Source organism: Phodopus roborovskii, unplaced genomic scaffold (assembly GCF_943737965.1).
Source record: "Phodopus roborovskii unplaced genomic scaffold, PHOROB, whole genome shotgun sequence".
NCBI classification, from domain to species: Eukaryota; Metazoa; Chordata; class Mammalia; order Rodentia; family Cricetidae; genus Phodopus; species Phodopus roborovskii.
The window spans coordinates 34,812,980-34,840,832 of NW_026126482.1; the positions used below are offsets into that span (position 1 = coordinate 34,812,980).

The following is a 27,853-nucleotide window of genomic DNA, read 5'->3' on the forward strand; positions in this document are numbered from 1 at the left end:
GACACTATTATTGCTCCTGACAGCACCCAAGGTATGTTGGGCACTGATTTCACTTCTGGAGTCCATTCTCTCCTCAGCTAATGGCCTTTGGGCAAAGAACTGCCCCCACCAGAAATGGCTGACTTTGGACACGCTGTCCTACTGTGCTTGCAGGAGACTGCTAAACCTTGTCAAGTCAGGGTAAGCCAGCCTTTCTACCTCCCTGTTTCTGTGTTGGTCTGTCAGATACTCTAAGCCTTAGCCAAAGCTGGATGCCCCTCCTACTATAAGACTTTGGGCAACTGTCCAGGTGGCCTGTTTCTGTCTATCTTTTGGAAATTGCTCACCTGCACTTCCTGCCTACCTTAGAATTGTTATCTTCCTTCTCAGGTCTTTGATGAGGTTGAATATTAGACTGTCAAGATTATTGTTCTCTCTTCCTAGATAGAAATTTTAGATATAAGACTTAAACTTTCCAGCTTAGGACAACTCTATAGCAATCTCTGTGATGCCTTTACCCTAGGACTGTATATGTAGTTCTTGCCATTTGCTCTTGTTGCTTCACTGGCAATAGGTCTTAAGAGTCTATGTTCTTACATTTCCTTCTCTTAGACCATACTTGATACTTGCTGTCTTTGTATATGGGTTTGTATCAAGCCTAAATCATTTTAGACTAAAAGGGGTAATTGTACTGAGATTATCTACCCCATCTGCAGCTGTTGCACTGACCACACCCATTTGAGCATGGTCGGAGGCGCAGATGTGATGAGGGAAAGCTAGGTCTGGAGTACTGAACCCCAGCTTGCTTTCTTGTTTCCAGTCGGGTCACAGAGAGTTGCCTGGTGTGGATCCTTGGAGTGGGTTTCTAATGTAAGTAATTCCTCCTTGAATAAATTTAACTTATATTTAACCACGTCCCATGTATCTTAATCTGTATGTCTATACTCCTTACTTATATTTTGTCAGAAGTGATAAACAAGAAAAGCATTCCATGTACGTACATAACAGAAATTACACTGAAAGTTTTTATACAAACTAATGGTCTAATAGTATAATAATACATCACACATTTCATATTGTGATCTTCTAAATTCTATCAAATTCTACCAAATGAGCAAGCACCATCTTCCTCCACAACTACACTGCTAAAATAGGTGCATCACACTGCCGTTTCAAATTTAAACTTTTGTTTTTGTCTGGGTCTTACTCTGTAGCCCAGGGTAGCCTTAAATTAATAACAATCCTCCTGAGATAACTTTCATAGCGCTAGGGATTTAATATAATAAAACACAGAGATTTCTTGGTGATATCCACTGAAAAGCAAAATTCGAGGCTGTTTTTCCAATGGCAGTAGAACAACAAATCCCATCATGGACAGAGAAATTATACTCAGCCTACAAACAAGGAAAATACTTTATTTACAGACACTTTTTTTTCTTTACAGAACATTTTAAAAAATGTATCTTTTGCTCACTTCCTGGAAAGTATTTCCACCTTACCAGTAACAAAACCAAAAGGTTACTTTACTTCATCAATTTTTCTGTAAGAAAAAAATTCCCATATAGCTTAAGCTGGGTGTAATCATTAGCAAGCTTAACTTATCAGGAAAACAAACAAACAAACAAACAAACAAAAAAACCCTAACATTATCATCAGAACAGAACTCAAAGCACAAATTTGACTCATGTCACAACCGTCTAATATACATCTGTCATCTACTTTACTGCAAATGGTCAGGGCTTTGTCATTTAAGTTTTCTGAACTTACAAAACATACGACACAATGCAGTCTTAAGAATTCAGTAGCTTACTTTTTCTCTTAATAAAATGGTCTAATATTATTTTGGAGCGAAGCAATAGTGTTATGAATGTTAGCCCTGAGACAATGTGGCCACTACGTGGTGAAGTCCGGATGACAGCAATGCGCACTGTTTCAAGCTGAGTGGCTGTGTCCTTTTAGATAGACACATTCTGAACAAAAGCGTGCTTTGATAACAAACATCAATTCTTAATTCTTAAAACACAAGCTACAAAGTAAACTATAACTGTTTTTGCTGTACTAATGATCCAGTTTATTAATTCTTCTGTGTTAAACCTAGCTTTCCTGAAAGGCTGAGATCTGTACAGATCCAGAACTACTGTAAACATGTGAAGCTCACATTTGGAAAGCTTTTCACAGTACTACATTTAAGTTGCACAGGAGACCCCAGTGATCACTAGGAAATCTACCACAGTCCAGTTTTTCCAACCCAACAAGGTCTAAACTTTGAGGAATAAGGTGGCCCTCTTCTGCTCTGAAAAATACTCGATCAAAGCGATGCTTACAAGCAGCAGGAATCCCGAGATTAGTATTTACTCTTGTATCCCATGTATACTGGCAATGTTTAGGTTTGCCCAAAAATTCCCAGGCATCAAAAACATTGTTAGGTAAACCGCCACATTTGATAACCTGGAAAAGAGAAAGAATACCATGTAAAGTTTATATATTTACAACTCCACCCACCAATTTAAAAGGTGTTTGATACTATAACCTAAAATGTAACTTTTTACGTTATTTTTAAATATTTTTTTGTTTTGTTTTGTTTCTCAAGAATCCACTATATAGAATAGGCTGGCACTGAACTCAGAGATCTACCTGACTCTATTTCCCAAGTGCTGGGATTAAAGGCATATACTACTACTAGGCCTGGAAATCACATGGGGGGGGGGGGAAATCAACATACAAAAAACAAACCAAACCCTAATAATATTGTTTTTCTTTCCCTTTCATATTACACAACTTCATATTTTGTGAGCTGTTAGGATACCAGTCAAGTACAGGGTTAGTGTTGGTAACACACCAGGTTCGATCTCCAGCATGAAAAATAAAGTTTTTCATGTATGGCAGAGCACACAAACCTAACCACTTTAATCATTTGTGTGCAAGATTTCAGGGCCTTCAATAGACTGACAGTAATGTATCATCAGCACTGCCTGGCTCCTGAGCGCCAAGATTAAAGGTGTGCACTGCCAACCTAGGTACATAAAGTATTTCTAACTAACCAGTAACAGTTAATTGAATGTTTGGATCTTGTACACAACAATGCTATGAACTCAAGTGTACAAACATCTTTTCCAGTCCCTGACTTTACTATGGTCTATTACTGAAAGTAGGAATGGCAGATCACATGGTAATCATGTATTTGATTTTCTGAGGTTCTGAAAACTCCCAATGTATCTAAACTAAACTATGAGAGATTTTGCTTCAGAATTGATCACAGCAATGTCAGGAGTATGGGGTAAAAGGGTGATGAGTCATGACACAGCAACATTTTTGTTCAGATACTGCACTACTACATTCTGTCAACCATTAGTATGACTGTATTTCTTTTGTCATTATTAAAATCTCAAAAGTTTGGGGCCAATGATAAGGCTCAACTGGTCTAAGCTCCTACTGCCAAACCTTAACACCTTAGTTCCATCCCAGGGAAAACATGTGCTGACTACCACGTACACACACACAAAATTAAATTCTAATAATTTTTTATCTGAAAAATCTAAATATGCAGAATAAAACTTAGAATAAAAATGAATAATCACAGAAGTATAGGACAGTAGTGTTGGCAGTAGTGTTGCCTACCATGTAGGAGGCCCTAGGTTCTACTATCAAAAAGTTTTTTAAAAAGTTGGCTTCAACTCAGAAGAGGACTGAGGGATGCTACAAATATCCTCAATCTTTTTAAACCTCTTCTAATTATTAATTTATTCTAATACTTATTTATCCAACTTATATATTGTTTTGTATTGTTTGTGCCACATGTAGTAGAATTTCCCTTAATAGTGTAAAGGCCTCTTTTTATACAAATACTACACAGTATTTTCTACTGTGTATTTCAAAGTCCTTACCTTTGGTAGAAGGAACCCAAATTAGGTTTCACAGCAATAATCTCCCCACAAACAGTGAACCAACTCTGTTACTTACTTCTTGATCTCTTAAATTTGTATCTCCTGCAAATATAACAGTAGATGAATCTGGAGACTCTTGCATTTTCTGAAAAACCGTTTTTAATTGACTTATTCTTTCTGCAGAATGTTCTCTGGTGCTCTCCAAATGGGATGTCATAAGGCAAAATTCATTTCCACCCACACTCGCCTACAACAGGATAATTAAAATTTAACAGGCCACTGACTACTAGTGGTAGTAACAGAATCAACAGCAGACTAGTCAATCAACTAGGATTTATTTACTCAACTGAAACCATATAGACAGCACTAGCCTAGATGAAAAGAAGCACAAGGTGCCAACCCCACTCAGGACAACTATTTAGCAAGAACTATTCATATAATACCTGCCCCTTCCCCAGTATCCAAGCCATTGAAGGCTCAAGGTAAAAAGACCAATATAAAAGATCCCAAACTGGCCGAGCAGTGGTGGTACACACCTTTAATTCCAGCACTGGGGATGCAGAGGAAGTGGACCTGTGAGTTTGAGGCCAGCTTGGTCCACAGAGCAAGTGCTAGGACAGGCTCCAAAGCTACACAGAGAAACCCTGTCTCAAAAAACCAAAATCCAAACAACAAAAAAGCCCCAAAATGAAGGAAAAGGACAGCTACTCCCCCTTTCCATGAAGCCAAAAGTTATTTGCAATCAGAGACAATTCTTATTATTGCTCCATTAATGGCCTGGCACAAATACTAAAAATCACTTGCAATTAAGATACTAGTAAATTGTGTTACAAAGCCTGCAGAATCATCCAATTCAGTCAAACTTACAATCTAGATCCTGCCTACTTCTCAACCTCCTGTCATACTCTATAGCCTTCCCACACCCAGGATGGTTAATACTGACTGCAAGTTTTATAGGATCTAGAATGACCTAGAAGAAAATTTCTGGGAATGTCTGAGAAATATTTCAGATTAGTTAAGGTGGAAAGGCCCACCCTAAATGTAAAAGGCACCGGTGTGAGATGGGTCTTAAACTGAATGAAAAGGGGAAAGGGAAGTGAACACTAGCAGTCATTGCTCTGCTTTCTTGCTCTGTGGACACAATGTGACTAGCTGATCCTGCCTTAGTCACTCATCATGACATCAGTATCCTCAAACTATGAGCCAAAATAAACCCTTAAGACAGCTTTTGTCACACTGTCACACTATCGAGAAAAGTTAAGTATCTATCACACTAACATGAACATAAAGCTCACTCACACCCACAGGTTAAACCTTGTTGTAACTTGCAAAGGTCTGTGATGGGTGTTTCCACTTCCACAGGGTGCATGCATGAATTGAAGAAAGCAAGCCTACCACATTCATTTAACTCCTAACTCCAAACCTACAGACTAGCTACTTCATACTCCCACTACCAGGCCTCCCTTCAACCATTAACCAAAGTGCTAGTGTTCCTTAGAGCTATGCACAGTGTTAATTTTTCTCATTGCTCTTCTGTTAACAAATTACTTGACAAATGTTCTCTTCAGCCAAATGTTGCTATTTTCATAAAAAAAAAAAAAATAAAATAAAATTTAACTGGTTTAAGAATATAACTTGGATTAGTTTGTATCTAAAATTATGTGGAAATCTAAGTATTCTAAGACTATTTAAAACATGCATGTAAAGGGTCAATGAGCTGGCTCAGTGGGTAAATCACTTGCTTCAACAAACTAATGACCTGAGATCAACAAACAGAACCAGTGGAAAGAGAAAAATGACTCCCAAAAGTTGTTCTCTGACTTCCACACTTATAGACAGATGCACACAGATAGGACTTAAGAATTGTCCCAGTGATGTGGCTCAGCAGTAAGAGCCCCTGCACAAAAGCCTGACAATCTGAGTTGACTCCTGGAACCTGTGGGAAAAGGAGAGAACTGAGTCCAAAAGTCTCGACTGACACACATACACTAATACCAAAAAAGAGTATCTATGTAAGGGACAAATTAATTTGTAATTCCTGCAAAAACAAAACAAAACAAAAAACACCTTAAACTTAAACTTACATTCACACACAGAAGGTTTCTCATCATTTTAGTATTTGGAAAATGAACAATCTCTTGACTTTTAAATTTTGCTCTTCCTTTCTTCAACAGTATAGCTGTGAAATATCCTTCTTCATTACCTTCAAACATTTATGGAAAAGAATAAAGAATTTAGGGGAGGTCAGCACTATCTTCACTTTACCACAAGCTCCTCTACTGTTACAAGCAGCAACATTATTTAAATGGGATCGAATCTTTGAGATTCCATTCTAAAGTCAATCAAGTGTATGTCTCTCTGTCCCTTATCACAGTTTAACAAGAGACACAAATGCTATTTAAATAGGAGCAAATAGGGATAGGAGATGTCTCCAGTAGCATGATGTTTGTTTATTATGTGTGTGGCCCTGGGATATGTACCCAGAAGGAACAGGGAAGGGGTGGAGAAAGAGGAAGGAATGGGAGGGTAGGAAGAAAGAGGCATAGAAACTAAAAGTAACTGTCTCCTGTGAAAAATTGAGAATACTGAAAAGCTAGAAGCCCACAAAAAAGAGTAGGATCAAAAGGTCAGTGAATCAATGCTTCCAAGTTTTTCTTAAAGAAAGCAGGTGGGTAAGTAGTAAGACAGTTTATGAGAACAAAGAGAAACCATTTGAGTGCATTAGCAGAAAACCACAAAAAGCAAGCTGGTGCATGTGTTCAACCTAAGTCTGGTAATACTGGAACATAAAATCACTATGAAGGCATGAGCCTGAGAGCTTAGTATAGAAGGGCCTGTTCAGGTCTGGCCACAGAATAAACATGGCCCGCATGTCTCCCCCAGTTCCTCACAGCCAAGCAATTACCTTTTTCTTAAATTAAGTTTTAGAGGTGCTACAAATTGTATCAAACCTGCAGGACATTTGAGTCCCAGGATAGCCATGCAGTCCAACACATTTGTAGATAACATATTTCATTGTCAAAATACTGAATATCTGCTGCTCAGCTGTTTGGCAGAGAAAAGGGAATGAGTTGCCCCATACCCAATTTAGGAAATCGTTTTTAGGAAAAAGAATGGCCTCAGATTAAAGGCCATTTGGCTACACAAATAATATACTTTCTATTAGTATAGTGCAGTACTTTGCCTTTCTCGGGGATAATAAACTAACAAGTTTTAACAGGGGTTGGGAATTTAAATATGAACCAAGAGTGAAAAATCCCTATACATAAGGAGCAGGTTTATGGTGACATGAAAATATCAACATAACACAACTAAAAAGAACAAAAAGGAGAAAATGAAGCTGGATGTTGCAGGGTACTCATGCAATCCTAGCAGTTGGAGGAAGGAGGCAGGAGGTTTTCCAAGTTCAAGAACATAGAGAGCTTCTCAAAAGCAAGAAAGGCCATCACAAAAACAGGATGGGCTGGCTTCTAATAGATTTCAAAAACAAAATACCAGCATCTTCTCTTCAGGAGCTCACTCTCAACTCCTCTCCTTTAATCAAAGAAATACAGTAAGGGCTGGAGAGACAGCTCAAAGGAGTGAGGGCAGCTTTTCTAGAAGACCCTGAAGAGCAGAGCAGTTCTCAAACATCTGTAATTCCAGTTCCAGGGAATCCAACATCCTCTTCTGCCTTCCGTGGACACCAGGCATATAAGCGTACATGTATGCATACATACATACAGGTAGAACACCTATACATATAATAAAGGAGCGTGGCTCACCAAATCAAAAACATTAAAACCTAAAACAGAAAAACAGAGCAATGCATTCAGAGAAGATACTGCATCCAAAAAGTATACATGCCATAACTGTGAACAAGTGGTCTAAGAAATTAAATACGAAAATTGATGAAAACTATGGAAAATAAAGGATTTATGGAGTTTTATAACATAAAGCTTTCAAAAAAAAGAGAAAGGGAAAAAAATAAAAGAGGGAGGAAGAAGCATGGGGAAGATATGAAAAGAATGAAAAAAGGAAAAGTAGATGAAGAGGGAAGGGGAAATGGGAAACCTTCCAAGCCTCCAACCAAACCCGCCTACAATCACTGGGTACAATAAATGAAGCAAAGGTAGAAAAAACACCAGGGTTTCAAACTGAGGTCCTCAAACTTCCAGAGAACGGACAAGGGAAAGGCCAGAATCACAATGGCAGCAGACTGACCATTCTCAGAAACCAAAGTCACTGAATCAATGCTTCCAAACTCAGAAAACATTTACTACCTAGAAACGTATGTCCACTCAACTAACTACAAAACTCCTATACAGATATTTTCAAATATGGTAGGATTACATATACAAAACCAAACAAAAACCCCACTCCACTACCCATGTACTAACCAAGGAGAAAATGACTCTAGCTGGGTGTGGTGACACACACCTTTAATCCCAGCACAGGCAGAAGATGAAGCTCTGCCATTTCAAGGCCAGCTTGGTCTACATAGTGAGGAAAGGAAAGCCAGAGGTACATAGTGAGACACTGTTTAAAAGAAAACAAATAAACAAACAAACAAGGCTGTGATGAAGAAAAAAAAAAGAGAAAAAACAAAACAAAACAAAACGAGGGGAGAAGCATAGGATGCAGAACACAAAATCCAAAATAAGAGACAGAAAGAATCCCCAAAGTCATTCGTGATAGAAATCCAACAAAGAGAGGGGCACAAATAAAGAGCTTTCTTCTTAGCACCTAGGAATCCAGTGCAAATCATGTAAAACTGAAAGTCAAAAGTACTTAGTTACCAATTATGAGATGTGGTCTGCTATTTCAAGCATATTAGCAAAACCAAAATGAGAAAAAAAATTACAAATTACAAACTAAAATTATACTAGAAAAGGGACAAAAAAATTAAAAGAAATTAACGACTTTTTTTGAGAACATAACCAGCACATGGTTATTCACTTAAAATTCTTAACAACTGAGATAGGTATGTTTATGTAGCAAGGCAGCAGAGAATATATTTACCATGCATAAAACCCTGGGAAAAACAAACAAAAGGAATTTTTAGAAATTCAATTTTATCAAATATACAAGTCTGAAATTTTAGAATTGTTTTTCTAAAAAGAAATACTCATATAAATCTTTAAAAAAAAAAAAAAAAAAAAAAACAGTGTGTGTGAAAGATGTCTAAGTAGTTAAGAGCACTGGCTGCTCTTTCAGAGGCCGAGTTCAATTCCCAGCAAGCACATGGTAACTCACAACCATCTATAATGAGATCTGGTGCCCTCTTCTGGCATAAATAAAAGCAGAACTGCATACATAATAAATCTTAAAAAAAGAAAAATCATTTCAATCACTTTTTCATTTATTAACATTAAACTGTAAAATAATCTATAAATCTTTTAAGTATCACGTCTCCATGTCTTGCTTATTTTCCTCAAACTATTTGTGCCCTTTCTTGATCTAACAGCCCACCTTTGATTTTTTCCCTTCATTGACCTATTTTTCAAAAACGCAATTCAGAGAGAAAAGAGAAGCATTACCTGTAATAATTTTGTAACTGCTTGCTCTCTTCTTTAGGTAGGCACAATATGAAGGAGTAACTTCCTGGAGAAATACCACATCTGGACTATATCTAATTAAAACAATCAATAAAAAAAACATTAGTGTATCATTTTCTGCTAAAGAAAATTCCAAAACATATAGGAAAACTGTTACCCTCCAAACCCCTAGTACTTGTTACTTATGCTGACCTTTATCTGTATTATTTACTACACAATACCATAGTGACCAATTAAAAATGGGCTGGAAGACAGAATACTTGCCTAACTAGGCTTAATTCAGGCAACTCCACTACACATCACCCCAGTGGAATTAAAACAAAACATTACATATACTACACTGAGAGTTTTCAGTGGTTATACATACACTGTTACTTCTTCAGATTCTCTTAAAAAGCTGTTTAGTGCCAACAGCTCCAGAGAACTTCAGTGCTTTACCTAGTCACAAAGCTCAAGGCCAGAAATTTTCATTTCATAGCAGTAATTATAGATAAAACTTACCATGTAAAACTTAATTGTAGAACACATTAGTATAAATAGGTGTTCCAAGGCCCTCTGTAGACCCAAACACCCCAACTCTGATATTTATTCTTGAGCTGACCTTAAAGCCAAAATTTCAAGCACACAAATTTGAACTGTTGCCTTGCAGAACCATTAAAACACTTATCACAGTCACTACCACATAAATGACAATGCTTACAAAGCTAAGCAGGAACACACCCCTCGAGCCCTCTCTGGCAGATTGCTTCCATCTAGTCCATCAATATTCCAGGTAATGAAAGAGATAATGCTGCTATCTTCTAGAGGAGGTCCAGAAGGACTGGTTTCTAAAATGGTGGTATCATTTGCATCCTCGTTGGTTAGATCAACACTGGCAAGATCAAAATAAAGATTTTTTTAATCTACAAATTATGAGTTATATTTGGGGACTATGGCAGAAATTCAGTTGGAGCCCCACTCATATTAAATACTGGAAGTTGTGGCATGCTTACAATCTCAACACCGGGAGGGTGAGACCAGTAGATACCCGAGAGGCCTGTTTTATCTTAAATGATGAGTTCAAGGTCCCAGTGGGAGACTGTCTCAAGAAGGAGCAACAAACACTACTACTCCTGAAGAATCCAAATCTTACCTCTGGCTTCTAAACAGATTGTACAGACTATGCCTTCAACATGAATTTTGCTTTATATGTTGCCTTAAATTTGAAGACACATAATGATCATTCCTAATCAGAAAATCCATATCCTAAATTGAATTGCCTCAGCTCAAACAGCTTTTCAGCCCGAGCATTTCAGATAATGGATACTTATCCTATAAATAATTCTTTGACAAATCCTGAGAGTCTACAGAAAAGCCAAAATTGGGCTGGAGATAGATAGAGCTCGGTGGGTAAATGTGCTTGTTGCCAAGCCAGGTGGACTGAGTTCTACCTCCAGAATCCACATGATGGAGCTGAAAGTTGTCCTCTGCCTCCACATGCTGGCATGTGTCTGTCTTTAGAGTGAACACTTTTCTCTGGGAGAGAGTTGTTTCAAAAGCTTGACTCTGGCTTCTTGCTGCATAACGTGTCCCTCCTATATGTACACTAGCCATCTACCTAGCCACATGTAATGGTTTTCCTCTAAGTAGTCAGGTTCAGGCACTTTGTTAACTTCCGATTCTTACAACAATTACCTACTTTCAAAACTGAAAACAGTAAACAGAATCTGTAACCAACTATGAGCCTAAATTCTCCAAATGCTAACATTTTCTTAATAACAATTATTTACCTTAGTCTCATTCCAAACCACTTACTTCCATCCTTTCCTGAAGACTTGCTTACATACACCCTACAACCTACACTAAGAACAACATTACCACAAATATAGCATCTCTTTTAATATCCTTTTAACTGGAACATTTCTTTACTCTTCTGAACACCATTTTTTAAGAATGCAGAACTAAGGAGGCAGAAGCAGGTAGATCTGAGTTTGAGGCCAGCCTGGTCCACAGATCAAGTTCCAGGGCAGCCAGGACTACACCGGGTGACCCGGTCTCAAAACAAACACACAAAAAAAAAAAAAAAAAAAAAAAAAAAAGCTAGTCTCGTTGGAAGTGACCGTGGTCCTTCGGAGAAAAGCGTTCCCTCGGATTCCCAGCCCCGGGGCGCCGGCAGGCAGCCCTTTCCAGGTCGAGTCTTTTAACGCCCATGGCGGCCCCCGTCCCAGCAAGCTGCCCGCGACCCCCGGCGCTTACTAGGCCTCGGATCTGAAGGACACGGGAGGCTGGCGTGGCCACGCGGGGTCGTTCTCTGGCGGTTCGAAGTAGGCGCTCAGCGCTCTCTGTAAAGCAAAGGCACAAGGATGGAGGGCACGCTCCGCCCACCTGGGAAGAAGGGAGGAGGCGGGACACGCAAACCTACATCCATCTGCCAGTCGTTCTCGGACAGGAAGTTGTGAGCCATCGTGGTGTCGCACTTCGCCACCAACGCAAACCCCATGCACTGAAGCCGCCGCCTCTTCACCCGGTGGTCGGTCTCCTCCTCTGTCTCCGCTGCTGCGGGCGCCGCCGCCGGCCCTGCCGGTTGCGCCGCACCTGAACCGCTCCCGGACTCCATCAACGCCGCGTCTCTTCCAGCGCGACCGGCGGTAAACGCCGGGCCCTGAGCAGGCGCGTTGCGTGCGGGTGCGCGTGCTTCCGCATCAACCTTCCGGCGGGAAGACCGCCCTCCCTAGGTCTTAGGCGAGTCTGCGCAGCGAGCGAGGCGCCGACACCGTGGAGAGGGTAGGGCAGGGCAGGGCAGGGAGGCTGCGCGTGCGCGGCGGAGCCCTGGCGAGTACAAACCCGTGGAGCTCGAGCTCCGAGCACTTGTGCAGCGGGAGCGCGCGACCCTTCACCCGCCGCGCGCCGCGAAGCGGGCTGGGCTTGCAGATTTGACCTTCCATGTTCTTGTACTTGGCAAGCGTCTGTCTCTTCCCAGAGTTTATTCCCGCAGAGCCCAGAATCTTGAGTTGCGTTCACGATGAGCAGCATGACACAGAATGTACGGGAGATGATAAAGGTCTTGTTCAGAGTTCCCGGTTTTGATAGAGTTTTGGAAAAGGTATTGTAAGGCGAAGCCTCTGGTCAAGGGGACGAACCTAATAAAACACCCGAGTTAGAGATTTCTGTTTGGTGGAGTGCTCTGGTAAGCGCACCTTAGTGGCCTCTCAAACGCCGCAGGGAGCGTGGATTCTCATCTAAACGTAAATAAGCATGACTGTCACAGGTTTGGTCTTTTCACCAGCAGATTGTTGGAGTGAGCCAAGAAAAAAGTCAGTGTACCATTTAAGGGACGCTGGTGACGGCAGGACTAGTATATAGGAATTGTTTGTTTTAAGGTATGAAAGCAAAGTATGTTTGAGGCACCGAAGTCAATCACGGACAGCTTGTTCCTATGTTGTGTTTCTTGGTTTTGAGACTGGTTCTTACTCTATAACGTAGGTTGATAAATGTTGTATTGCATGAATGTCTGTTTTTCCAATTAAGGAAAAAATGCTTGGAAATTTGGAAAGTATTTGGACATGAAATAATATTGGTCAACTACAGGCATTTGAAATCTTCCTCCTTTATGTGCATAAAGTGTCAGGGCTTTTGTCTAAAATAGGAGATAACACTTTGGTAAACGTATTTAATATTTTCAAATAAATATTTAAAATCCAAAGACATTATTTGACAGTGACTTTTTGAAAGGTAATATTATCCAAAAAAGAATGTATTGCTCTAAGAGGAAATTTGAATTGTTATTTTTTAAAATCTGTTGTGAGAATTGGGATGTAGTTGACAGCATGCTTGCAGGTTGGAGGCCCTCCATTGCTGGGGATCAATAGCCATTTCCTCCTTAAGTTTTCATTGTCACCCTTGTGGGTATTATACTATTTTGTAATTTGTTTTGTTTTGTTTTGTTTTTCTTTTTCTATTTAAACAGTGTCTCTTTATATAGCCCTAGTTGTTCTTGAACTTGATGTGTAGACTCTGCCTTTGAGTGCTTGGATTAACAGTATGTGCCGCCACATCTGACTATATTGTGTGAAATAATTTTGCCATTGATTTGATTGCCTTTGAGTAATTAGTTAAAATTCTCATACCTTAGTTCAGCATAAGGGCGGTTGATGCAGGGGTGTTTGTAAGCTAGTTATGTAACCAAATCCCACTCCACCCCCCAAAAAAAACAATTAACCTTTCTTTGAAAAAAAATAATATATTTTTTTAGATACTTAATCTTTAGAAATCAGCATAGATTTCACATTTACAGTATGGCTGGCCACACCATAAGAGCTTAGTATTTATAGACAGCAGCAAGTGGCTGTTCAGCCACACAGGTTAATAACAGTCATTGTGTGATTGGTAACTTGATTTACACCATATAAGTGGTTATGTTTTATCTAGGCAGAGAAGCTAAGACTAAAGTATATATTTATGTATAGTGGTTTGTATATGTATATAATGTGGTTTCTACGGTTTCCTTTGTTTTGTTTTTGAGACAGCATCCCGGCTGGTCTGGACCTTGAATTGACGTCCTTGCCTCTGTCTCTTGAGTGCTGGTATTACTTTTGTGGTTTAAACAGCCACAACCAATATATTTCTGATTAGTGATTCATAAAAGATTACACACCTGTAATCCCAGCCACACTCAGGAAGGAGGTAGACACAGAAGTTCATCCTCAACTTCATACCTACTTCAAAGCCAACCTGAACTACAAAAACATGAACACTTTATGTTCATGTGGTACATGTTTTCCTATCATGTGCCTTTCCCTGGAGAGAAATGAACAGACATCCGGCCAGGGTACTGATGGGAGATGTCATTCTGTATATGTTTCTCATACTGGTTAATAATAAAGCACTGTTGGCCAATAGGAAAGGAAGATAGGAGGGACTAGGAGACAAGGAGGAAATAGGAAGTAGTAAGGAGGAGTCAAGATGGAGAGTCTGGAGAAAGCAGTATGCTGCCGGCTCCCGGTAAAGAGAAGTACATAGATCAGCAGAAATGGGTTAATACTTAAGGCAGAGCTAGCCGGTAAGAAACAAGTAACCGGGCCAATAGCATTGTATCAAATACAGAGTTTCTGTGTGTTATTTGGGGCTGGTGTGGCAGCATGACAAGACCAGAGGCGGCAGGCGGAAAAACCGTACTCGTTACAAATGGCGCCCACGTGGCTAATAAGAATTTACACTTAAGTTAAAAAAAAAAAAAAAAAGCTTAAAAACGCGGTGTTAGAAACAAAAGAACACAGACAAGCAAGGTTTCTTGGTAGTAGCATTTTTCTCGGTTGGAATCTGCTTTGCAAGAGACAAGCAGATATTTGTGCGGCTCCTTTAAGCGAGGATTCCTGACTCAGCAAAAGCCGCAAAAAAGCACAGGGCTTTTAAGAAACTCTGCTAACAATTTATTGGTGTGTATGAGAGATGGCAATGGCAGTGACCACATCTCCAAGCCGGCAGCATGCTTTCTGGGTGGCAGCGCAGACCAAGGCGGTGAGCACAGCTTTCCGTGCTGGCGGTAAAAGTACCCGCCACCATCTTTGGTAAACCACGGCTGACACAGCTATGACTTTCATTTTAGCAATGTTGTTGTTTACCAGATAAAAGACTTGTGGCCAGACGAAGATAAAGATTTACAGTAAAGACAGATTCATATTAAGAAAAACCTCTAAAGGTTTACAGTGTGTTTTAAAATATACATAGGCTTGGGAGAAAAAAAAATGGTTTTAAATAGACAAAGAGGTACTGGGTGTGGTGGCACACACCTTTAATCCCAGCAATTGGGAGACAGAGGCAAGCAGATCTCTTGTGATTTCAAAGTAAACCTGGTATGCAGAGTGAATTCCAGGACAGATAAGAGTTACACAGAGAAACCCTGTCTCAAAAAATAAAAAGTAAAAGAAACAGAGTAATAATAAAGCCACATAAAGATGAAAAGCTCAGAGAGAATCTGGTTACTGTATGCTATTGTGTTGTCTCTGCATTGTTTGACTGCTGAGAAAATAACAATTGATAAAGGAAATGTTGCTGGATTAATTCAATTTATATATTTTAAAAATGCTTTGACTCAAAAATTTAAGTTCAAGGACAAGTTACTTGGGAAAAGGATTTCTATTTTTGTTTCCACAGAAAATAAAAAGCTGTGGATTCCTTCCAGACTAATGTGGTTTGATCAAGCCAGGCCCCCTGAAACAGTTCCTGATGATCCAACATTCAAAACAGCTTGGACAAAGCAGCCTCGCAGACTACAGCCAAGATTTCTGCAACTTCTTAGGATCCCCATGACAGCGCCCCCTACCAGCAGGAAGTAGTTTGGAAAGAACGACGCCCAAATTCCCAAATATTATTTATAAATGTTTGTTTTCATTTAAATGGACTTGGTTATAAATGGGTAATGATCACAGCCACTTATTTTTAAAGGTAAAAAGGGAATTATGGTATAGATATGCATACTTCATTTTGGAATGGATTTTCATTTACTTCATTTTGGAATGGATTTTCATTTATTGATACAGTTTAAGGTCAATTTTGTGATATCTATATTTCTTTTGTTTAGGTATTGTGTTTATATAGCTCATTTAGAAATGAAATGTATAATGTAGTACAGATAATAGATAATTATCTATGATAGTCAAAGTTTAGAGTTAAGTTAGTTAGGTTTTTCAAGATACACAGAGATGTATTTGAGATAGATAGGAATTCTTCAAACCTTTCAAAGACCTACAGAATATGGCATTTAAAGTGGTTTAGGGTTTTCGTGACAGTGAGACATAATTGCTCTTGGCAATACCACCTGCACCAGAAAGGAAGATGGACATCAAAGAAATGCATTATGAAGTTTGCTTTCAATATGGCAAGGCTAGCCATGTGGACAAGATACTGCTCTTGTCTGGACTGTTTGACTTTGTGATGTATAAACTGGACATGCAGGATCCACAGAAAAGTGACTGATGATTCAAGATAGACATTGCTACAGAGTTCCTGCTTCATGGAAGAGTCTGCCAGACAGTCTGCAGGATACAGAGAAAAGTGACTGACAAACTGCCAATACAAGAAGACAGTTTAAAGTTTCCTGCTTTGCTGAAGAGTCTGCCAGACACACTATGGCCTATGGGCTGAAGATGGAAGATTACAGAAGAACTTCGGGTGACCAGGCAGTGAGTTGTCTCTGTCATTTCTAGAGCTTATATTATCCTTCTGTGGTCTTTGAAGGAGTTGAAGACAGATAGTTATGGTTATAGTTTTCCTTAGTTAGGTTTACAGATAAGTTACAAATAGGACTTTGGACTCACAAATATAGGATAGATGATAGAATAGTTTCTTTTAATCTTGATAAATGTTAATGGACTAAATATTGTTAACTGTGATTCTTATTTGATAACTGTTATGTAATATATTTTGCTATGCTAAGGTTAAAACCCTTCTTTTTATTTAGACAGAAAAGAGGAGATGATGGGAGATGTCATTCTGTATATGTTTCTCATACTGGTTAATAATAAAGCACTGTTGGCCAATAGGAAAGGAAGATAGGAGGGACTAGGAGACAAGGAGGAAATAGGAAGTAGTAAGGAGGAGTCAAGATGGAGAGTCTGGAGAAAGCAGTATGCTGCCGGCTCCCCGGTAAGAGAAGTACATAGATCAGCAGAAATGGGTTAATACTTAAGGCAGAGCTAGCCGGTAAGAAACAAGTAACCGGGCCAATAGCATTGTATCAAATACAGAGTTTCTGTGTGTTATTTGGGGCTGGTGTGGCAGCATGACAAGACCAGAGGCGGCAGGCGGAAAAACCGTACTCGTTACAGGGTACCACCCTGCTAACATAGGGAACCAGTGAGAGTATTAGAGTACAGATGTTGAAAAGATAACCACATCACTGAAAAGCCCACCCCAGAGTGAGTGGGAACTCAGTATTGCTGCATCTCTGAAGCTCTATACTTGCAAACAGCCCAGCTAACAAAAAGTGTCCTCCCTCCAGCCTTGCAAGTTTTGATTGCTTCCTAAAGGAAATCTTTCAATTTTGTTTTCATTATAAATTCTCAAATTGTTAGGCAGCTTTGGAAATCCAGTTACAAGGGCACACAGGCTGCATTCCACGTTAGTAGAGCTCAGGCACAGGACCACATCTTGGTGAGTGAACCTGAGCTTCACAATGCATTCATACTAGAGAGCCTGCAAAAGAGCTTCTGGCCAGCTGCAGAACAGAATTCCTAGGCTCTTCTTTTAAGCTTATCCCATCCTGTAGAAATAGTATACTTTATTTAAATACCCTCTTTATAGGGACATTTGAAAAATGAAGAGTACTACGATACATGACCTTTTTTTTTCAATAAATGACAGTTAAGTGCTTACAGCTCTCAAGGCTCTACAAGGAAGGTGGGAACCCTCTAAAGGGCCCGAAGTGCCTCTCCTAGGTTGCTGCCTGAGGCTTGGGTATTTTCACCAGCCTCCTCTGGCTGTCTCCTTTGGTTGCCAGACCTATCCAAGGACACAATTATAATAATTCATAGATTTTAGGTGGCCTTTTCAATTCTAGAATTGGGCACTATTTTGTCCTACAAAGCAGTATGTTTTCTGAGAACTTTTTTTTTTTTTTTTTTTTGTATATTGAATTATTCTTTGAGAACTTCATAAATACAATGTATTTTTATCTTATTCATTCCCTAGTTCTTCCCCTAAGTCCTCCCAGATCTACTAGCTGCTGTCTCCCAACTTGATGCCCCCCACCTTTGTTTTTGGCTTTGAAACAAGGTATCTCTAGTCGTGGCTGTTCTGGAGCAGGCTGGCATTGAACTCATCAAAGACCCTCCTGCCTCTGTCTTCTGAGTGCTGTGATTGAAAGTGTGCAGCACCACACCCAGTTTTTTCTTTTTTAAATAATCCATTGAATCAGTTTTTGCTCTCCATATACTACAGTTGTGGGACCATGTCCTGGAGTGTAGCTGACCTACCAGGTGCCACCCTTAAAGAAAGCCAGCTCTTCCTCACCCCCCAAGCAGTCAACTACCCATAACTCTTCAGCTGGTATAGGGACTCATGAGCCACTTTTCTCCATGCTGGAATGCTAACCAACTTGATTCTATAAAGGTCTTATTTTGGTAACCACAGCTACTGAGTTAATGAGTATATGGACTCTGTCATGTGTGGAAGACACTTTTACTTTAGAGACATTTTTACCATAGAATAGAAGGCAGATGTTCTGGCATCTAAGGGTAGAGACTAGGGGTTCTAATCAATAACCTACAGTACACAACTGGTGGGGGATGTCCTGTGTGCTCTATACTTTGTACCATGACAAAGAATTACCCGGTCCACATGGCAACTGGACTAAGGTTGAGGAATCTTGACTATGCTGCTAATTAAATACTTTGTCTTGTATCCGCATTAGTTAAATCACTACCTTGTCCTTTCTAAATTTATACTGTGTCCTTGCCCTGAACTTGGAATTGTTTGTTCACCTTGAGACATGTCATATGTTGTTGTATAAGAGAATGCAGCTTTTCTCTAAATCTCTGGTTAACAATTATTATCTAAGGACTGGAGGTGTAACACAGGGGTAAAGTGCACACATAAGTAACAACAAATAAATAATCCTTATATCAAATTATTTGTTAAATGGTATGTGACTCCCTGGACCATCTTAGTATTTTATGCAAAAAGTTTACCTCTCTGGTTATCTAATGTGATACTAGAGACTGCTTTGTTTACCAGACAGGGTTTCTCTGTGTAGTCCTGGCTGTCCTGGAACTCACTCTGTAGACCAGGCTGCCTCTGCCTCCCAAATGCTGGGATTAAAGGCATGCGCCACCACAACCCAGCTAACACTGGAGACTTTTTAAGGCAGGCAATGCTTTATTTAGGTTTTAAAAGCATTTTATTTTGTCATTATGTGGATTAGCGTGTCAGTGTATGAGTATGTACTTGTATGTGCAGATGCCCATGCAGGGCAGAAGAGGGCATTGGATCCCCTGGAGCTGGAGTTACAGGCAGTTGTGAGCCACTTGATGTGGGTACTGGGAACTGAACTCTTGTTTTCTGGAAGAACAATATACATTCTTAACAGCTGAGCCATCTTTCCAGCCTTTACTTGAATTTTTGTGAGACAGGGTCTCATAGAGCCTGGCCTCCTGGCCTTGAACTTGCTGTGTAGCTGAGGATGACCTTGCACTCTTGATCCTCCTGCCTCACCTCCAAATGCCAGGGTTATAGGTGAGTTACCACACCCCAAATATTTAGTGATTTTTTTTTTTTTTAAGTCAGTGAATCAAGCATTGATGTTATTAGGCAGTTCACTGGGAAAGTAAATGGGGAAAAATGGCTGTACTTGTGACTCAGAACATGGCTAGATAACATTTGCAGTTAGATGGGGGAGGGGTCAGAAATGATGTGACAGTGTGAGTCCCATGTACATAATCCATGAGAATGTAGAAGATGCTGGCAAGAGACAAACGTTGAAGGCCACAGAGAAAGGAACAGAGGACTGCATGTGCCTGTGCAAACGTATAAGACAGTTTATTTTTCTTTTGTGAGACTGAGTTCTTACTGTGTAGCTTAGGCTGGCTATGAACTCCCAGGTCTACCTACCTCTGCCTCCTGAGATTAACGGTGTTTACAACCAAGCCCAGATAAAGCAGTGTTTCTGATAAACCAAGGAGTCCAATGTGTCAGAGGTGGCTGAGTTCATGCCAACCTACTGCAGTCATTTTGACTTGGGAATGGGATAGACTTGGGCTACAAGCTGAGGCAGGAGGATTGGACTACATAGTAAAATCCTGTCTCTAAATAAATAAACAAAAGCCAACCCCTGCCTTAAAATAAGCAAAGCTAAGTTCTCTAGTAGAAAACCTTAACCAAAGTTCCAGAATCAAAGGGAACTTTTAAGGACTAAACTTCTGAGCTGAAAGGTGGCTCAGCAACACTTGTAGTGGAAAGACAGCCCAACCTGCAAGTTGTCCTCAATGTCCACAGGCACTCTGGTACATGCATACACACAAATGGGTAAATGCAGTTTTGAAAACAGTGGACCTCTGAGAACTACTGAGAACTACTGGCTCTCTAGCTTTCCTGCCTGACCTTTATAAGAACTTTAGGTATCATTTTACTTTAAGCCTTTCCTAATCCCTCAATATGAAAACATGGCTTTGAAAGTGAGATATAGAAAAATAAGTACATAATGGCTTACATTACTTTAAAAGTATCTATTTTAAGAAATCTGTGTCAGTCTAGTCATGGTGGCAGCTACCTGTGTTCTCATGCTCAGGAGGCTGAAGGAGGTGATCTTGAGTTTGAAGGCAACCTGAGCCACATAGTAATAAGGGAGGCAAGCCTACTTTCTCTGTCTCCAGTAATCCCTCCACTGCTAGTTTCCATACCCTGAATTCAGACAGAGATCTCTCAAAGCAGGCTTTGTTTAAATCTCACTCGTGTGTAACATGAACAATAAAAGACCTAGAGATTGATAATGGGTTTTAAGCTTCAAGCTGAAGATCAGAAAAGCAAAGCAGCTGGGCACTAGCTCTTCCTCTGCCTCAGACTGAAATGGCTGATCCACGAGCTCTCCCAAACCTAAGACTGAAGCCTGTCCGCAATGTGGCTGGAGAATCCTGAGACTTCAAAGTTTTTCTCTCCTCAGTGTGGCTGGAGAATGAATGTCTAATACTGATTACCAGAAGACCTTGCTCCTATCTTTATGCCCCTCTAGTGCTGGGATTAAAGGCATGTGATCCCAGGTGCTGAGATCTTTGTGTGAACTGTTTCTCTTTTAGGCTGATTCACTCTTATGTAGATCTGGGTGGCCTTGAACTCACAGAGATCTATCTACCTCTTAATCCTGAGTCCTGGGATTAAAGGTGTGTACCACCATCTCCTAGCTTCTGGCTGCTGAGATTAAAGGTGTGTATCACCACTGCCTGATCTCTATAGCTTGAGGCTGACTTTGCTTTCTGAATCTTCAGGCAGCTTTAATAAATCATAAATAATATATCAGCACATTAGTGTGGTTGGGGGTGGTGGCACATTGGTGGTAGACAAGAGGATCAGGAGTTTAAGGTTACCCTCAGCTCTGACTACTAGATTGAGACATACTCTTCAAACAAAAAGAGCTCATTCCTTTTGCCCTGCCAATCCTCCATTTAAAGACTCATGCTGAGTGTGGTTCAGTGATAGAATACTTGCTTAGCACACAAAATAAGGCTGGGTTACAGTCTGGGCCTCTCTACTATATTCTATTGGTTTGTGAGGACATCTTGTGGCTGAACCATTTATAACTATAAACAGGCAACTGGCATTTATTTTGTTTTTGTTCTTCTGATTTACTTGATGTTTAAAACACAGCATTGTTGGAGGTGGCTTATATTATTTCTGTTTGTCCCCCTTTGTGGCCTTCTGTAGAATAAAAACTTGTAAAAGCTGTAATTGTGACTCAGGAAGAAGTCTAAAGACCTCTACATCCCGATTTTATGGGAAGATCAGAAAGAAGTTAGAGGTCACTGCAAGATTTTTATGGAAAACCAAAAGTCTCAGTAGTGAAAGATTTTAATGTGAGGAGTGTTCACAGTGTATGACCTGCTTGCAGAAATTCTGTGATATGAGGAAAGAAGAGGAGGGGGCTATTTTTGATGTTTTTACTTTTTTGTCTTTTTCGGGGGCCCACCACCCAGCTCCCAAATAAATCATGCGCAGAGTATTATTACTTATGAATGCCCAGCCTTAGCTTGTCTTGTTTCTGGCCAGCTTTTCTTATAAATTATCCTGTCTACCTTTTGCCTCTGCGCTTTTCTCTTCTGTAAATCTTCATGGATTGATGTGTAGCTGGATGGCTGACCCCTGACATCCTCCTCTCCTTGTTCTCTTGCTCTCCTCCCTCCTCATTTCTTCTTCTTTTTATCCTCTCTGCCTGCCAGCCCCATCTATCCTTGCTCATGTCTCGTTATTGGCCTTTCAGCTCTTTATTAGACCATCAGTTGTTTTAAACAGGCCAAGAATCACAGCTACACAGTTAACACTGTGAACATAACATAAGTCACTCACCTTAAAATAATATTCTACCACAGGGGATAAAGTCTAGTGGTGGTGATGATGGAGACAAACCATGCCACCACCATGGAAAGGCCTCAGAAGGAACACTTGCCACTTGCTTCCCTTTTTTTTTTTTTTTTTTTTTTTTTTTTTGGTTTGGTTTTTCAAGACAGGGTTTCTCTGTGTAACAGCTCTGGCTGTCCTGGAATTCTATAGACAAAGATGGCTTTGAACGCACAGAGATATGCCTGCCTCTGCTTCCTGAGTGCTGGGATTAAAGGCATGCGCCACAACCACCAGGCTCCAATCCTCTTTTTTAAGCTGCTTTGCACTATTCATTAATTCGTGTAGGAAACTACTTACATAAAAACTAGAAAACGCCCAATTTAAACCTTTATATTGGTGATTAGAATATGAGATTGTGGGGATTGGTTGGTTGGTTGGTTCGTTCATTAAAAAGGTCCAAAGAGAAACCTGTTAATGCAGATCTGTGATCCTATTATTTAGGAGGCAAGAGTAGACAGTGAGTTCAAAGCCAACCAGGGCTACATAATAAAGACTTGTCTCAAAACAAATATTCAAGAAGATGCTAGGGGGGCTGGAGGGATGGCTTAGATTGTTGTTCTTGGAGAGGACAGGGTTCAGTTCCCAGCCCCACATGATGATCCACAGCCATCCATGACCCGATTGCAGGGGATCCAGCCTTCTCTTACTTGAGTGGGCACCAGGCACACTCATGATGCACAAGATGCTTGGTCACAAAAATAAAGTAAATTTAAATATTAAAAAAATATAAGGAGATTCTTGTACACACAGCACTCTGAATTCTTTAAGATTTATATTTTATTTTATATGTGGTTTCCCTGCAGCTGCCTGTAGAGGCCAAAAGAATCTTCTTGAACTGGAGTTGCAGGTGGTTATGAGCTGCTGCATGGGTGCTAGGAATGAAACTGGGGTCCTCTGCGAGAGCATCAAGTACTCTTAACTGCTGAGCCATCTCAAAGCCCAATGATCCGTGAACTCTGCAAGATGAGGAGTAGCAAACAAACATTTTTTCCCCCTGAACATTCTCTCTCTCTCTCTCTCTCTCTCTCTCTCTCTCTCTCTCTCTCTCTCTCTCTCTCTCTCTCTCTCTCTCTCTCTCTCTCTCTCTCTCTCTCTCTCTCTCTCTCTCTCTCTCTCTCTCTCTCGCTCCCTGTTCCCTCCCCCTTCTTTCTCATTTGCAGCCCTGGCATGCTGATCCCAACTGAGTGCTAGGCGACTTTGTTAAGACCAGGAACCCATCCATGTTCAAAGCTCCAGTGCAGCAGGCAGGAATCTGGGGATGCATTCCTGTCAGGCTTTACTCTGGGAATCGAGTTTCTAGGTTAAGCTAGAAAATAAATTGTACAAAGGTTAATTTCTACCATTAACTGGCAAGTTAACTGGATTTCTGAGGACACCATTTTAGGCAGATTCTGTTTCTTCAAATGACTTTTTAAAAACAAGATCTTGGAGCTAGACATACATGCAGGCAAAAGACACACACACATTTTTAATTAAGGACAAAAATCTCACTGTGGGGGATAGAGAGATGGCGCTGTGGTTAAAACCACATACTAATCTTGCAGAGGACCTGGGTTTGGTTCTTAGCACTAAGGTTAGCTTACAACTGTCTGTTGCTCCATCTCCAGAACACCTTACATCCTATTATGGGCTCAGAATTTGCATGCCATGTGCGTATACTTACACATATATATGCATAATTTAAAATAAAATACGTATCTTTTAAGGTCTCATTAATATAACCCTGGCAGGTACTTAATGCAAGTCCTCCTCCCTTTGTGCCTGACAGAGGGCATTAATGCTGGAATTACAGGTGTGTGGCTCTTTGCTTCCAGCTTCAAGGTAGTTTTTGCTGTGCTGATGTATTTGAACTATTCAAATACCATGAAATTAATGTTCTTTTTTTTTTTTTTTTTTTTGTATATATTTGCTTACTATTTAGGTGACACTTGTCTCTGCTGCTCCTGAAAAAGTGGTTTGTGAAATGAAAGTGGAAGAACAGCATACTAACAAGCTTGGTACGCTCCATGGAGGCTTGACAGCAACCTTAATAGATAGCATATCAACCGTGGCTCTGATGTGCACAGAAAGAGGGGCACCTGGAGTCAGTGTTGACATGAACATAACGTACGTATGTACATACCATCCCAGTGATTTTTTTAAAAACTGACAATCGTCTCAAATAACTTACACTATATTGTTTAGGGGATAATGACAAAAATCTATACAGCTGGCAGACATAAGTGCCTTTTTTCAAATATCTTCAATCCATAATTGGTAACTTTCATACAGTCCTTAAAAGTATCACTTGTAAACTGGGCATGGTGTTGCATTCCTTTGATCCCAGCAAAGGCAGGAAGATCTCTTGAGTTCAAGGCCAGCCCTGCCTACAAAGTGAGTTCCAGGATAGCCAAGGCTACACAGAAATCTTAAGAAACAAAAAAAGGTATCACTTCTGCCAGGTGTAGTGGGACACACCTTTAATCCCAGAATTTGGAGAGCCAAGAAACCTCTGTGAGTCCTAAACAGTCTGGTTGGTCTATTTAGTGAGTTCCAAGCCAGCCTGGACTATTTAGTGAAACCGTTTTAACAAACAACCCCAAAACCCAAAACATTAAAGTGTAATCCCAACACTTGATAAAGACTGGAGGATCAGAAGAGTTCAGAGCCAGTCTCAGCTATCTGAAACCCTGTGTTCCCCGTTTCCACCTCCCCCCAAAGAAAAGTGTGAATGACATTTGGAGGAAAGTCGTTGACCATTCCCTAAATATTACCAAAATCTTGCAACAAGGTGAACACGTACCAGGAAGGGATTCCGAATCTCTCCTATGACTTCTGCTGAAATGACAGGACCAGGGAGCAGTGTGTGGCCTAGACCTCAACCATTGTGGAAATGTCTGTAGAAGCCACTTTTCCAATGGCCACTTTCCAGTAGAAAACTTGAGTTCTAAAGCTAGGCAGGTTGGCTCATGTCTTTAATCCTAACACTTGGGAGGTTGAGGCAAGAGGATTTTCAGTTCAAGGTCAGCCTAGGCTACAAAGCAAGACCCAGCTTCAAAACACTGAAGGTTCTATAAAGCCTGAGAACAAATTAAGAGTTCAGTAATCAAATCACAGGACAAAATGTAGAAGATGGACAGAAAAGAGACTTTATGCTAATGACCCATAATGATTAAACCAGATTGATGACTAATTTTCCATGAGGACTCTGTGTTAAATGGAAAAAAGAAGTGGAGAGGTGACTCAGTGGTTAAGAGCATTAACAGTCTTGTAGAGGACCTGAGTTTGGTTCCCAGCATCCACAACATCAAAGCAGACTGCCTGTAACTCCAGCTCAGAGAGACCTGACACTTGTCACCTCCATGGACACTCATATCCACAATCCACATAGAGGTATACACATAATTAAAGATGGCATCTGGACAGCATCAAATACAACTAATGGGGCCAGCCAGATGGTAAGAGTACTTCCTACCAAACCTGATGGTTTCCAGTTGGTTCCTGGAACTCACATAGTAGAATGAGAAGACTGACACCAAGTTTTCTGCTGACCTTCACTCAAACACCATCATGTGTGCAAGCACACACAAAATGAATGCAAACGTAATAATTTTTAAAAACTATAATTGCTTGTGAAGTGGATCTTGACTTGTATGTTTTCTTTATGTAAGGGACCTGAGCATTTATGGGTTTGGTGTGGACAGGTCTTTCTACAATAATCCTCATGGATACAGATGGACAACTATATATGTTGTCGGTTCATCAACATTCAGACCAGCTGGTTGAAACTGATACCAAAAGCTTGGTAATAGTAGTATCTTTCATCAGTTACTTAATGACTAACTATAATTTAATGTTTTCTTTCAAGGTACATGTCACCTGCTAAAATAGGAGAAGAAATAGTGATCACAGCACATATTCTGAAGCAAGGAAAAACACTTGCATTTGCCTCAGTGGATCTGACCAACAAGGCCACAGGAAAATTAATAGCACAAGGCAGACACACAAAACACCTGGGGAACTGAGGGAACAACAGGGTGACCGGAAGAAGCCCAACAACAATTAAGAGTATAATTTGTAAACAACTTTCTGAAATATTAAAACCAGAAGTAACTAAGGAAGTATTTTCTTCTGGGAAAATAAAGAACCCAAAATGTATGAAGGTTGTGGCTATCTTTTTTTTTTTTTTTTTTTTTTTTCTCTTTCCCAGGGCTATCCTGGAACTGTGTAGACCAGGCTGCCCTTAATCTTAGAGATCCACCTTTCCTTACCTCCCTGGTGCTATGATTAAGTGTGTGCCACCAAGTCCAGTGGGAATGTCTTTCTTTTGAAGTATCTTGTTTTAAGTCAGGTGCAGGATAATTGATGAAGGAGTTCTTGGCTCAATGTTTTGGTGTATGAGAGTCTGGTTTTTTGGCACCTAGAATACTCTTAAATCTTCTGCCTCAGCCTCCTGAATGCTGGGATTATAGGTATGTTCCACCTTGCCTGGCTAGTTTTAGTTCACTGTTTTTGTAAGAAGAAAAGCAAAGAAGCTAGACTTTAAGATTACTCTAAAACTGAAGACTAGTATTAAAAGAGAAAGATGAGTTGATATCAGTCAGTACTACAGGCTGGATAGCATATAAACCTTAGAAATGACTTGCAAGTCAGTTTACACCATACATTTCCATTTCCTTTATGAGACATAATAAACTTCAAAATGGAAAGCCACATCATACTGGGAAACTAAAGAACCTGATATACAGCCTAAAAATTTGAAGAGGGAAAAACTAAATACCTATCCCTGCTGACTTTGCATCTTTAGTACAGTAGGGACATAGGAGTCCCTCTGAATCTCCCAGCCTATTGTATTCAAAAGTTAGCAAATTAGTGATGTAGGTCTTAAGTTTGTATGTTCTTAATTTTCCTTTTCTTAGAGCACACTTGATACTTTGTATATAGTTTTGTATCAAGCATAAATCTTTCCTTTAGACTAAAAGGGAATTGTAGTGAGATATTCACTCTGCCTGCACCTGTTGCACTGACCTCACCCGTTGGGGTGATGGGGACAGGTGCCAATGTGACCTGGGAGAACAAGTCTGGGGAGGCTCTCTCCTGCTTCCTGCTTGGAGACAGCATCTGGAGGCATCCTTGGGATGGGAACCTGCTGGCAGTCATCTGTCTCTGTTGTTATTTCTCCCTGAATAAACATCAGCCTGTTTTCCCCAACCCTTATTTTTCCATAATATAGTGGATTTCTGAAAGGTCTCAAAAATTAGAGGATTAAGGTCAGGCACGGTGGTGCACACCTTTAATCCCAGCACTCGGCAGGCAGATCTCTGTGAGTTTGAGGCCAGCCTGGTCAACAACTCGAGTTCCAAGACAGCCAGAGCTGATACCGAGAAACCC

General features: G+C 40.3%; 2 protein-coding genes across 2 annotated transcripts; one reads left to right on the forward strand and one right to left on the reverse strand.

Moving 5' to 3' along the window:
* Positions 1-1,373: 1,373 nt before the first annotated feature.
* On the reverse strand, positions 1,374-12,046 carry Tdp2 (tyrosyl-DNA phosphodiesterase 2). Its single transcript, XM_051194513.1, has 7 exons — positions 11,802-12,046; positions 11,636-11,721; positions 10,101-10,271; positions 9,383-9,474; positions 5,948-6,066; positions 3,940-4,110; positions 1,374-2,427 (listed from the first exon to the last, which is right to left on the reverse strand). The coding sequence occupies exons 1-7, from the start codon at positions 11,994-11,996 to the stop codon at positions 2,152-2,154; spliced, it is 1,110 nt and encodes a 369-aa protein (XP_051050470.1). The 5' UTR covers positions 11,997-12,046; the 3' UTR covers positions 1,374-2,151.
* Positions 12,047-12,255: 209 nt separating this feature from the next.
* Acot13 (acyl-CoA thioesterase 13) lies at positions 12,256-26,620 on the forward strand. Its single transcript, XM_051194514.1, has 3 exons — positions 12,256-12,482; positions 24,405-24,589; positions 26,331-26,620. Exons 1-3 carry the CDS (start codon positions 12,402-12,404, stop codon positions 26,485-26,487), a joined length of 423 nt encoding a protein of 140 aa, XP_051050471.1. The 5' UTR covers positions 12,256-12,401; the 3' UTR covers positions 26,488-26,620.
* Positions 26,621-27,853: the final 1,233 nt, after the last annotated feature.

Coding starts and splice junctions, on each gene's coding strand:
- Tdp2 (XM_051194513.1), bottom strand. CDS start 11,996: ATGGAGTCCGGGAGCGGTTCAGGTGCGGCGCAACCGGCAGGGCCGGCG. Junction 4,111..5,947: donor GAAACCTTCTGTGTGTGAAT/GTAAGTTTAAGT, acceptor ATCCTGTTGTAG/GCGAGTGTGGGTGGAAATGA. Junction 2,428..3,939: donor CAAATTTAAGAGATCAAGAA/GTAAGTAACAGA, acceptor TCTCTTTTCCAG/GTTATCAAATGTGGCGGTTT.
- Acot13 (XM_051194514.1), top strand. CDS start 12,402: ATGAGCAGCATGACACAGAATGTACGGGAGATGATAAAGGTCTTGTTC. Junction 12,483..24,404: donor TTGATAGAGTTTTGGAAAAG/GTATTGTAAGGC, acceptor CTTACTATTTAG/GTGACACTTGTCTCTGCTGC. Junction 24,590..26,330: donor AGTGTTGACATGAACATAAC/GTACGTATGTAC, acceptor TTTTCTTTCAAG/GTACATGTCACCTGCTAAAA.